The sequence below is a fragment of the Monopterus albus genome, unplaced genomic scaffold (assembly GCF_001952655.1).
Source record: "Monopterus albus unplaced genomic scaffold, M_albus_1.0 scaffold194.1, whole genome shotgun sequence".
Classification (NCBI taxonomy): domain Eukaryota; kingdom Metazoa; phylum Chordata; class Actinopteri; order Synbranchiformes; family Synbranchidae; genus Monopterus; species Monopterus albus.
The window spans coordinates 1,085,820-1,098,757 of NW_018128074.1; the positions used below are offsets into that span (position 1 = coordinate 1,085,820).

General features: G+C 41.7%; 1 protein-coding gene across 1 annotated transcript; it reads right to left on the reverse strand.

Annotated features, from left to right (window-relative positions):
• Positions 1-2,295: 2,295 nt before the first annotated feature.
• ptpn1 (protein tyrosine phosphatase non-receptor type 1) lies at positions 2,296-12,282 on the reverse strand. Its single transcript, XM_020617822.1, has 9 exons — positions 11,755-12,282; positions 9,905-9,995; positions 8,662-8,762; positions 7,390-7,467; positions 7,148-7,285; positions 6,780-6,989; positions 6,361-6,522; positions 6,010-6,170; positions 2,296-5,131 (listed from the first exon to the last, which is right to left on the reverse strand). Exons 1-9 carry the CDS (start codon positions 11,809-11,811, stop codon positions 4,843-4,845), a joined length of 1,287 nt encoding a protein of 428 aa, XP_020473478.1. The 5' UTR covers positions 11,812-12,282; the 3' UTR covers positions 2,296-4,842.
• Positions 12,283-12,938: the final 656 nt, after the last annotated feature.

Below are 12,938 nucleotides of genomic sequence, written 5' to 3' on the forward strand. Positions count from 1 at the left end.
CAAAGATAAACAAGATGGGTCACAAAAAACCAAAGTTCAGCTACACAAATTTGTGTTTGTTTATATGAACTTTGACCAAGTTTAGATTTTATTTGTACTTTTCTAAAATCTTTGCTTTAAAAAAACACTGCGTATATATCACTAAAGAGCACCAACTGCTCTTTAGCGAGGGGTCCCAAGCAATGTCATTTGAAAGCTAGCACTTGCAACTAGCTAAGATAAGCACAAAGACTTGGGCAGTGGGAAAATCAGCAGCCAAGCACTATCAGTGTGGTCTTTGTACAGATTAAAAAGATGAGATGTAACATGTTCATTAGTAGGTTTTAGAGTTGCTGACAGGGCAGAGCCAGGTTTGCTGTTTCCCCCTGTTTCTAGTCACTATGCTAAGCTATGCTAACTGGCTTCTGGCTCATGCTTCATATTTAGTGCACAGAAATGAGAATTTTATTGATCTTCTCATTTAACTCTTGACAAGAAAGCAATTTACCATATTTCTCAAAATTTTACTTTTCACTTAGTCATGTATTTTATATCCTTGTGTTTTTATGCCAAGTATGAAATCTGGCAAGCAGTCAGATATAGGTGACTGTATATCATGAAGTAAAGCACAATATTTTCCCCTGAAATGTGGTGGAGTAAGATAGTAATGTGAGATAGGCCTGTAGGATAAAATAGAAGTACTCAAATAAAATGCAAGTATCTCGAAATTGTACTTAAATAAGCTTACAGTATTTGAGTAAATGCACCAGTAGAGGCCTTCTGGCTAATATTATCTAATGTACAGTTTTGAAATGATAGGGGCATGAAGAGACACGGTACACCTAACAATGTACTTGTATCAAGCTTCCATTGTGCAGTGCTGGTATGTGGAGTGACTCAGACTTTGCAGAGTCACCCTTGGAAGGATCTAACTCCCTTCGCATTCAGGAATTTCCTGATCCTCGCTGACACCCTATGAAAATGATCTGCAGGCTACAAAAGAGACTTACAGTCAGAGATGGTCCCACCTCCCCTCACAGCTGGCCAGTCACTGGGAAGTTCCAGGTTAATAACTAAACTGAGGACACGTGCTAGAACAGTCAGCAGCACAGATATGCTCTGGTCGATTGCAAATGTGGAGTCAGCAATATGCACAAACAGGGAGGCACTAAAGGGTAACACAAAGTGCACCTTTGACATTTGGTCAAGCCACTTTTTTCTTTCTTTTTTTTGATTCATATTATGTTCTGAGCCCTGGTAGATGATATCCACAGATCTGATTCAAAATGACATTTAACTTGTATATAATAACGAAATGTTAATATTCCCAAGTACAAACAGCACAAGTCATGACAGCACTGTGAGGTCACACAGATAGTTTCAGAAGAAATGACTGTGGCTTTAAGATGACTTCCGGTCCCTGGTCACACCTTGATTGTAGTTTTCCTTCTGCGACTTGTTCTGTCTTGCTGGCTCGTTTGACGTCAGCAGAACCGTGGCAGGGAGTGCTATTACTCACTCTGTTTAAGTTGCATTCCTGTACAGCATGTACCAGCCTCTCATTTCCCAAACAGGAAGTTCAACCCAAGACTGTTGCCAAATCCTCTGTACTACACCCTTGTTGTGAAGTGTAGAAACACACGTCCCTGGACATGTTCTTTTAGTGTTCTTCATTCTGGTGATCTTTACACTAACATGGCCATAAACTCATTTTTGCATCTTGTTTAGTGGAACACTTTTGATATCACCCTTCAAATTGTGTGAATGTGTGTATTAAAAATGAACTGGATGTGTTTTCACAACAAACTGTTGAGAAACAAGCAGAAATGTCTGTGGTAAGACTGGTCAGATTAAATGGGAGACTTGTTTTGGAAGGCTAAGAATATTTTTATGATAAATACTCTATATAAATGGAAGCAATTAGAATTTGAATAAAATTAGAGCAATATTCATGACACGAAGTATCACTGTCACCTTAAAAACTGTAGGCAGTGTATGTTCAGCAAATGTTGGGATACTAACTGCTCCCCTTCAGTGTAAATAAAGCATATGTGATGAGCAAGCCCATGTACCACAGAAAACAGGAAATAGTGGGCTGGATTAAAACTGAGAGACGCAGCCAGGAGCCAGTGAGTGTCACAGTCCCACAGAGCCACCTTGTGGTGTTTTAAAGCACGTCATTTCCCTTCTGAAAGCAGAGAATCATCAGTCCTCCTCCTTTACTTCTACAACATAATAAAGGAAATGGAAAGTACACAGTAAGAGTGAAAAAACACATTCCTGTTGAAAGATTCCCCGAGATCATTCAGCTCCCTTTATAATGCGATTTTATTCATTCTTATTAAAACATTTTTATGTTTTACACATTTTACAGATCAGTTTTAAACCATCAGAAATAATTTTTGAGTGGTTAAACCGCTTGACCACTTTGTTTCTACAAAAAGAGTGCAGACACTGGACTAGAACCAATTTATAAACAACTTCCTAACACATGTAACCGCTGAGTTAATTCATAAAACCCTTTAGCAATGGCTTTTGTAAGAATCAGAGAAACTTCCATTCACGGGGAGCTACTGTTTTACCACTAGTGGAACTTTTAATCACTTAAACAAATGAACCCAGGAGAAATCTTTTAATACAGGTTTAACTCGTGCCCACATGCACTGTGACCTACCTGTACACTGTGTGCTCTTTGACTCGACAGTTCACCAGCTCCTTCATTAAGGTCTTAATAAGCTAGTTTATTGACAGCAGGTGCATAAAGCACTTGAGCCAGTGTTTTCGCCTCAGCCCCTTTTATCTGTCTAAAGGTGTATGCAGGAGTATGTACATGTAAAATCTCTCTTTCCTTTTCAAATTGATTTATTTATGTTGCATCTGTAATAGTAGTGTGTTGGGATGTAAAATGCTCTTGTCAACCTGTCACCACATTGTTGGGTCCAAACTGTCTGGTTCTTCTGTCACACAGTGGATTTACTTTGTACTGTTCGAGTCAAAACACAGTAAGTCTGATTCAATAAGACACATCAGCCTTTTCTGTTCATACTGACCTGACAATGAGATAACGTGTGCCCTTTTATTACTATTGTCATCGTTCAAAAGTAAGACAGATGATGAGGTTACAGACGTAAATCTGTTCTGACAATCAGAACAAATCAACAGTAGACCTGCTTTTATTTAAAAGGGAAAACAACAAAAGGTAAAAATGTTTAAAAATACATGTTTTTGAAAAACAGGGAAACCTGGTGCAATGGCAGCACAGGTGCTGAGACTGAATCCCTTGCTAAAGCTGGAAAAAACAAAAAACAAAAACAACAGCATACTGAAACATGATTTGAAAAAAATATATATCTAAAAAATAAGGATGTGTCCTTGGATAGGACATTTATACATTCTAAAGAAAGGTACAGCTGTCAGACTCAAGTGCTGAACTTTGTTGAGTCAAAGGTAAACTGAACGCTAGCAGCTTAACTATAAAAAAATATTGCTGGCTCATGGCCACACTATGACACAATGGATCATCACTACAGTGTAAGGTTTTCATCCCTGTGCTGGTGTTTGATTTTTGGTTTGTTCAAAATCCCTGCTTCCCTGTTCAAACTCGGAGTTTGATGAAGTATTTATATTGCTGGCGGAAAAGGTTGGGTGTTATGTCTCATTTCTTTAAGGTGGGATTGTTGTGCATAACACCGCTGACTGACACACAGACTTTACAACATGTACCAGCTGCATTCACGTTATGTTACACATTCTCTTGAGCCATGAAAGGCCTCAACACATTTTTATCCATGTGACTGAAACTTTTTTCTCCCAAAAGGTAAATAAAGTCCTGTGTGTAGAACCTTAAAAAAGTCCCAAAATGTTTCCAATGTCAATTTGAGAATGCCAAGGATGTTGAGAACAAGATGTCTGAGCACCATATTGTTTTTCTCAGTGCCACTGCTGAGCTACCAGGGACAGAAAACGCCGGGGGAATCAGTCATCACGAGGCAACCCACTCTACATATCTCACATCTGATGTACTGGAAATGTTATATTACTATTTCTCACTGAGTAGATTTAACTCAAGCATCAGTAAAAAGCTCCAATAAGCACAACTCACGCAAAATGTATATACACACATACTGTATGCACTCATGCAGCCAAACACAGGCCGCGAGTGAGGACAGATAACAACCCACCCCGGTACACATCTCCTATCTGGTGGGCACAGGGTTGCTTCCCTCTTACTTTCACACACTTAACTTTATTGTTGGAATATTGACAAAAGAATAAAAATTCAAATATAAAAAAGTTTCTTCTTTACTGGCATGTTTTTGGACAGGCTGGTCAAAAATCTGGCTCTTCGATTTCTGATCCATTGGTGTAATCAAGAGAAATGTGAAGTACAGAATGAAATGGAAGAACACATACAAGTGTCATTTGGTAAAAAAAAAAAAAAAATTAGAGAGAGAGGAGACGCGTATAATTGGCTGACAAGTCATTCATCCTGGTTCACAGAACAGACAAGCTAAAACAAACCCCTTTCCTCTACTGACACTGATACATAATACACTGTGTTGAGTCATTGTTGAAGTCAGCATGCGTATTTGGGATGTGACACCTGAAAAACTGAGGCCCTGAGCATTCGAGATGACAGAGTGAACGAAGGTTTGGAAGGGTATCAAGGAGTGGCAGCCGGCCAACCCCTCGCACTGCATTTGTAATATTAAACGAAAGAACTTGAATCTGAAGTCCAAATAATCCACTCGCTCGCAGAGTAAACCCAGAGTCAAAGCAGGCCGATTTGCCAGCATAGTCCACTTTGCAATATCAGTGGAAAGATGGGGGGCAACAAACAGGCAGACGAAGACAGGTCAGACATCAGTGGAAACAGGCTCGATAACAGGCGTAAGCACTGAGAGCCAGCGCAGTGCACAGGCACACTTTGGTTAGAAGAGGGGACCAAGTCCCCGGCACAGGAGAGCTTTCTTTTGGTTGCTCCACTGCCTCAGACGCCTCCTGCCCCTGGGCCTCGTGCTGCTCCTGCTGCTGCTGCTGCTGGGGTTTGGACGTTAGCTCTCCCATGTGGCCGTCCAGCTGGTCAGCACCATCAGGAGGAGGCTGGGGGGCAGCGATGTTCCTCTGTCGCAATGCTCTCTCTTGTGAGGACCTGAATGAGTAAAGAATATAAGAATGTAAACTTAGTAGAGTATTAATGTTCCCAGGGGCAGTTTGGAAAGGATTTCTCCTTAACAAGCAGTCCTGAAACCAGTGGCACCGGCTCTTGAACATTCAAACTTTTATAACGTGTTATAATGGGATTATGAAATTAAAATAGTTGCTTTAAGTATCATCATCCAGTAGCTGCTAAGTGTAAAAGTGACAGAGCCGACTCAAGCGAAGTGGACCAGCTGACAAAACTGTCGTTAGCTCACTAATGCTAGATGCTGAGAAAAGATCAAATGGAATATGGTCAACATCTGACCCAGCACTTGACAAGATGCTGTTTAATACCGATGTAAACTGGGAAGGTTTTAATTTACATTTCACAAAAATAACACAACGTACCTCAAATGGTACAGCGTCATGTTAGACTGACTGGGTTTGCATGGTTGTCTGCTTGTGGCTGGACAGCACCACAGATGTTTGATTTACATGCACTGATTTAGTGCAACTGACTGGTTGATTCCGCATCATTTTGATTTGGCACGCAAAACAGCACATGCCGCGTACGCAGACTTAAATCAACGGCTCTGTGTGGTACGTAAACAAATATACCAATGTTGTAAACATATCAGACTAATGAACAGGGCTCGCAGTGGCTGAACCCAAACTGTTTCTGTAGTGTCTCTGCCAACACTTAAAAGCTCTGAAAAAATGGAACTGTACTGCCTGTCCTCCATTTAACTGCTTTTTCTGCCCTTAACAAACGGCACATGACACAAGCACTTAGTGATGACTTTACAAATAGTTGATAAGCTGCCAAAACAGTCTAAACTAATGACAAACTGAAACTAAATCTTTTGAGAACATGGTTCTGATGATTACCCCAGACTGCGGCTCTGCATGTTACAGATGATCTCATCATTTTCAGGGAAGAACGATGGCTCAACTTTGCCGTTGTGAGGGTCTCTGGGAGGAGGAAGAGGAGGAGGAGGGGTGAACTCTGGAGGATCATCTTCCTCATTTGAGAGCTCTTTCCATGACTCCTTCAAAAAAATAAATCCTTTGAGTATATGCAGAAATACTGGATAGTAAATAAAGACAAACTGTTTAGTTGTTTAGTGTTTTTCTTTGTCACAGCACATGTAGCTAATTGTGCATAGGCACTTTCTTACTACTGAAAGAATATAGACCATGTGAAATGGACACAGAGCAGAAGAGAGAGGAACGACTTGCCTGCACAGATGTGTCTCCCTTGATGTACTTGGCACCTTCAATGACAGCAAGGTAGGAGAAGCGAAGCTGATCTGCTGTCTGAATCAAACCCATTCGATAGCGCCGCATCTCCAGCAGCACATCACGAATACGCACTGAAGACGGGTCCTTACGGATGGACATCTACGTGTAACAACAGAAAACATTCAGTACATAACAACCTTAACTGAGAAGTCAAATCTTAGCTTCTGAATACATTTTCAAGAGTGTTGTTGAGTTCTAGACTCAGACTGCTGACTGCTTGTAACAATGGTAAATGAATTTAGTTGTATTCTACCGCTGCACTTTGAGGTAGGTGTGAGCTAACTTCCTGTACAATATCATTGAAAAAGGTACAAAAGAGTAAAGTCTGACTTTCAATAGTGGTGCACTGTACAAACCAGTAAGAGGCAGGTGTCGACAAGGCAGAAGGTCCCAGAGCGGCCGATGCCAGCACTGCAGTGCACCACCACTGGTCCCTGGTCCAAATTCAGACAACCCGACTCTCGCACCTTGAACAGGAAGTTAAGGAAGGAGGCAGGGGACTCTGGTACGCCAAAGTCAGGCCAGGTGGTGTAGTGAAAGTGTAAAATCTCACGAGTCTCTTGGGTCTGCACAGGAACATTTAAAGACGCAAGGGAAGAGTTAAAAGACCAAAGAAGAAACAGGGACTCACATACACCAAGTATTAATAAACTGCAGTCCTAATCTGAGACAGCGTGTACTTGTACACACACAGAAACAAAAACAACAGAGACGGAAAACTCACAGACAGATTTTCCAACTCGAGCTGACGAACTGTGTAGTAAGACTTGATGTCTTCTGATATGAGGGTAAGCTTGAAATTGCTATCCTCAAAGATGGCATCTTTCTCCTCTCTGGGCGGCCAGTACTGGGCACATTTAACCTACAATCGAAGAACGGTGCACAGTACAACAAAAGGAGAAAAGCAGTGAGGGTACTGACGAGCGCTGTCAGACACTGTGAAGAAAGACAGAAACCACTGCTTACAGATAGCATCACGACACCGCGGTTCCTCTGCTCCCACACCATTTCCCAGAAGTGGCCACATGTATTTGGAAGGGGTCCCTAAAAAAAGAATGACAGTGAAGCTGTGAGAACAGTGGGTTTTATTTTTAGTCTAACTACAGTACCAGTCCAAAGTGTGCACATCTATTTAAAGATCTTTTTTGGCAAGGCGTTTGATTGTGTTGATCGTGCTGGTTTTAAAGCAGACTGCTTCCTGCCCAACACACACTGATCTCTAAACTTCAGCTCCTGTTTGTCTCCGACTTACTCACTACAGCTTCTCTCAGTATTGTCCTCTTACTGTCCAAGATCCAGACGAGATATGAATGGCTGATAAAAATGATTTGTGAATTTTTGTTTTGTTAATCTCCATTATAATAAAGGTACCGGGTTCGAGCCCGGGCCGACGCGGTGCCTTTGTGTGTGGAGTTTGCCTGTTCCCCCCTGTGTCTGTGGTGTCGATATAAGTGCATGTCCACACCAGAGGAACTGAACTTTCATACCCTCCAGGTCAAATTTCCTAAACAAGTCTTGAATGTGAATGATGGTGTATTGTGTGATGTCTGCATGGGCTGGGTATGCTCATCTGTGTTGTGTTAATGTGTAACATACTTATCTGACAATTGCCACAGACAAGGACAATAAGCTTAAATTGAGGGATTACTTTGTGCACCTCCTAATATCAATGAGGGTAGGCTACATAACAGAAACAGTACACACAGTACAGTTCAACATGACATTACACTGCATTAGTTTTGGCTATGTTCACCCAATAAACTGGCAACTGGATATACACTCCCTAAAGAGGAGGACTTAAAATGACCTGCTGCCTTACCACATTACTGATTTACATTAGTAGAACCCAGTTTAATCTGGCCACTTAGATCTGAGAGGAATCTCACATAAATCATCACACACACTTATAATGTGGCTATCCAGGAAATTAAATGTTATTTTAAGTAGGATTTACTAGAAAATAAAGCAGAAACCTACATGTTTTGGTTAGCGTGACAAGCACAGTTAATTTCAGTGTCATGTTTTTTGCTGGATGGGTATATAAATATGTATAGAGCATCACGGCACGGGTAGTTACACCCTCACCTAGCCTAGTCAAACTCTGCTAATGCTTGTAATATACTTCCCCCATTGTTCTTCACAACAACAATGTTCAATATCATATAAACAGCACTGTCTAGCAGAGGATCTTCACTGTCGGAACGCAGCTGAGGAAACCTATTTCCAGAGGCGACTTACCTGAGTAAGGATGTAGTTCCTCTTTGCCTCCTCTACTGTGATTAGGCTGGCGTTGATGTAGTCATTCGTACCCAGCTGCAGGTGGATTCTGCTGTGGTCAACTGAGGAGTAGCCAAGAAAGAATCATGTAAATACTGTACGCCTGTGTGTTTTTAATGTGGCACAACCCCCAGGGAGCGTAAATGCAACCCTCAGACAGCTGCTGAGAACACATGGTGCGACTGTCTCTGAACAAAACATGGCTGGGAGCTGTTGGCTTTAATGTTGAGGTGTCAACATTTCCTGATATCCAGTGAAAGAACGTTTTAGTTAAAAAGTAAGCAGCCTCAACAAGTTTCAAGTTACTGATTTCACATCTTGTCAAAACTGAATGCAAAAAAACCCATGCCTGATGGCATATACAGTAACTGTTTACAACCCAGTCTGTACAATTTGCATAGCTTATTCAGTGTGAAGAAGGGGAAACCACATAGTTCAGCTGTGCGATTTTGTTACCAAAAAACACTTTTTTCAATAATAATTAACTGCAAACACTGAACTGCATTAGTTATTTCTTATATGCAGACACATCAGTAGTCAAATGCAGTGTGTCAACAATAAAATAAATGATTTTAAAAAACTGTATTTATGTCTTAGAAACGTTTCCAGAGCATTTGAGGTGGTTTATCCTTGTCTGACTGTGTTGCTGGTTGATGACTGTTCTGACAAGCTGTTGTAATTCACCTCCTCTAGTCGTTTTTCAGCTTTATTATGTACTAATGCTTTTTATCATTTGTCAGTGCCATGTCAGGAATATGGGTGCAAATTAGCTGCTGGGCTAACCCCGGCACATTTACAACCATGTTGTTAGACGTAGATGTTGATTAATGTACAAGGTCCTGTATAAATGAACATACAATAATGTGCATGGCAGAGACTACATAAACACCAGTGTAGAGAATGGGGTTTACTGAGATGATTATGATGCTGTCAGTCTGATGTGCTGCAGGCCTTTACTGGCTTTTACCTATACGCACTGTTGCCATTCTGACCCCTTTATATTTGCACATTAATAACAAGGATCTGACGAACAATCCTTTCTTACCTCGGTCCATCTGCAGCGAGGCGATGCCATGCCTGTTGTGTAATACTAACATCGTGTCATTTCAGATGATAATTATGATACTTGTGCCTGAGGTCAAGCTGTATAAATGTATAACACTGTTCTGTGACGTGCACTGAGGAAGGAAAAAAAGAAACTTACATGGGCTAACGTCTCTGTAACGATTCCGAGTCTTGTTTTCTGGTGATTTGGCAACTTTGCAAGGGAGTTCACAGGACTGCTGGCGGATCTCCTGTGACAAAATTTAAAGAACAGCATTACATTAATATCACATTTACGTCTTGTTAAAGGTCTGATGCAACATGAATGTCTCCACAGCTGTTATATGCAGAATCTAAGCAGGTGTAATAAACCTTGAAAGGGGGGGGTGGGGGGGATTCTTCCTCTATTTCATTCTGAAGACAAATTCTCCACCTGTCTAGTTCTGTGACTGTACATATTACATGAGAACTCAGTAAAAGTGTCCTAGTTGTGTGTTACACCAGAGGTCTGTATAAACAGACTGACAGTGAGCTGTAATTAATACATGTTTTGCACAACATTAAAAAGAAGTTAATCTAAGGTGACTGAATGGCAACAGGGCAAAGTCACTAAGTACATTTACCCAAGTACTACACTTAAGTGGACATTATGGTATTTTTTGCTACTTAATACTGTAGTTCTGTTCCACTATAATTCAGAAGAAAATATTGTAATCCAAGTGCCCGACTTGCATTGTACCCGACCCTGGTTCCTTTCCCTGCAGGTGGTGGGTCCAGAGGGCAGTGGCTCCATGTCATTTCTTGGGGCTGTGCCCAACCGGACCCTATGGGTCAAGGCCCGGCCACCAGACGCTCCCCTGCGAGCTCCCCTCCCAGGTCCAGCTCTAGCAGGGTGCCCCAGGTTCCCTAATCCGGGAAGGAAGCACAACTCAAAGTGGCCTTTTTCATCAGGGTTTGTAAATCACACTTACTCTGGTCCCTGCCCTGGGACCAATTTGCCTTTGGAGACCCAAACAGGGGCTAATGCCCTGGAGAACACAGCTCCCAGGATCATTGGGACACACAAACCTCTCCACCACACTAAGGTGGCAATTCCAGGGCGCCTCCCTTTGGAGGTCTTGTGGCAGACCCAGAACACACTGGGGAGATTAAATATCTCATCTGGCCTGGGAAGGCCTCGGAATCCCACCAGAAGAGCTGGAAAACGTTGCTGAGGAGAGAGACATCTGGACTACCACGGCAACCCAATCTCGGAAAAAAAAGGATGGATGGATGTTGTACTAAGCTTATTACTCCACTATATTTATTACTTATTTTACATTTGAGACATTTTTTTCACAGAAATCATATGAAGAGCTTAGAAAACATGATGCTTTGTTATAGATTAAGTGACTTTGCACATAAAATGCCAAACATATCATGGCTCCAGCTTTTCAAAGGTGAATACTTTCTTCATCTTCTATGACAGTAGAGCTCCCAGATATTCAGTTCACAATATAAAACAAAAGCTGAAAACAACCGTTTTTTAGACCTGGTCAAGCACAAGACATGATCTCAAGCAGTCACCTGGAATTTAGGAATCTGTGATGAACATCTGCCACCATCATCTGACATTTTATAGAACAGCTCATCTAAAAATAATGGACATTCATTAGATCTTTACTTGTAATAGAGTAGAGTATCGGGCTAAGTAACTGTGAAGTACTAGATCTACCACTTCCTCTATCACTACTGAAGGCTGAAATACGACTGTCCACACACGTGCACTAGCCTCCGTGTACAGTATAAACGGTGTAGTGTGGATGAAATGTGCCGTTCGGTGATGGGCTGTGCTGCTGTGGGACCCACACACATCAATCATCGGATTGGTCCGAGCAGGCGGAAAACGAAGTGAACTAAAGAGGGCTGAGGACTAAAGAAATGCGTCAGCCCTGTGGTGCCTCTCATCTGGCCTAAAAGTGACAGCCTCGCCGACAGCCCTTTCCACCTTAATTTGTCGACAGGTCCTACCTGGTAAATGGCGTTCCAGCGCCCGTTTTCATCGATTTCCCGAAACTCGGCTTCCATTGCTGACAGTCCAGCTGCCACCCTTTCTTCGTCTTCTTGTTGCACTGATAGGGAAACCCACGGATCCCCGGTGATTAAATGATGTGTACTCTGACACCGTCCCTCGGTATGAGACGACTGTTCCGCCACTGTTCAGTAATTCTCAGCAGGGCTGCACCGATCGCCGTGTTACCTCTGTCGGCCTGCTCGGAGCGGAAACACGCCGTTGGCTCCTCCTCCTCCGAGGAGCTGCGTCCGTCCTCGGCCGGTGAAAACCAGCTCAGTGTGTTTGCAAAGATATAGTATTGAGTTCTGTGTAAAGCGGCTTGAATGTGTCATTTTCTGACCAGGATATGTAACTTTGTCGGTATGAGATAATCACTTTATCGCTCCTACGGCAGCGGCAAAGAGAGAGAGAGAGCAGCGAGGACGCGCGGAAGGCATCTTGTTTTATGTTATTCTTTATTAAATGACGTACAATGTACGAATTTATATCCAAGGGACACACACAATAATACCAATAAAATACAAAATAAACGGCTAAAGACAAAAGGGTAGCTAAGAAAAAAGTAATATCATAAACTGGCTAGGTTAACACACATAGTTTAAATATGGAAGCCTACTTCCGCCTACATGATAAAGTGAAGCCAAGATAAAAATATTTAAAAAAAGAAATGAAAATAAAAATGATGGCAAGTAATGACTGTGAGATATAAAATAAAAACTGTAAGAATAATAACATTTTAGAATTTTTAAAAGCTCACTATTTTGACTTTTTACTTATTGGTTAAAATGTTTTATTCCGTAGGCTATTCTCTGAGTCTGGATCCGAATCAGCTTTACTGGCCAGGTGTGTTTGACACACCAGAATCAGAATCAGCTTTACTGGCCAGGTGTGTTGGACACATCAGAATCAGAATCAGCTTTACTGGCCAGGTGTGTTGGACACATCAGAATAAGAATCAGCTTTACTGGCCAGGTGTGTTGGACACATGAGGAATTTGACTCTGGTACAGTTTTTCTGTGAGGCAACGAGTAGAAGAGAAAACAAGACTGAGAGAACAAAAAAGAAATGGAATGTCCATTAGGAAAATAAAAATAAAGTACTTCTAAATATAGAAATATATAGAGACAGTTTAGAGGCAGGT

What these genes read in the sequence shown, in the direction of transcription:
- ptpn1 (XM_020617822.1), bottom strand. Translation starts at nt 11,811, where the DNA reads ATGGAAGCCGAGTTTCGGGAAATCGATGAAAACGGGCGCTGGAACGCC. An exon ending in AGGGAGACACATCTGTGCAG is followed by an intron (nt 6,171 to 6,360) that starts GCAAGTCGTTCC and finishes ATTTTTTTGAAG; the next exon opens with GAGTCATGGAAAGAGCTCTC. An exon ending in ATGCAGAGCCGCAGTCTGGG is followed by an intron (nt 5,132 to 6,009) that starts GTAATCATCAGA and finishes TTACTCATTCAG; the next exon opens with GTCCTCACAAGAGAGAGCAT.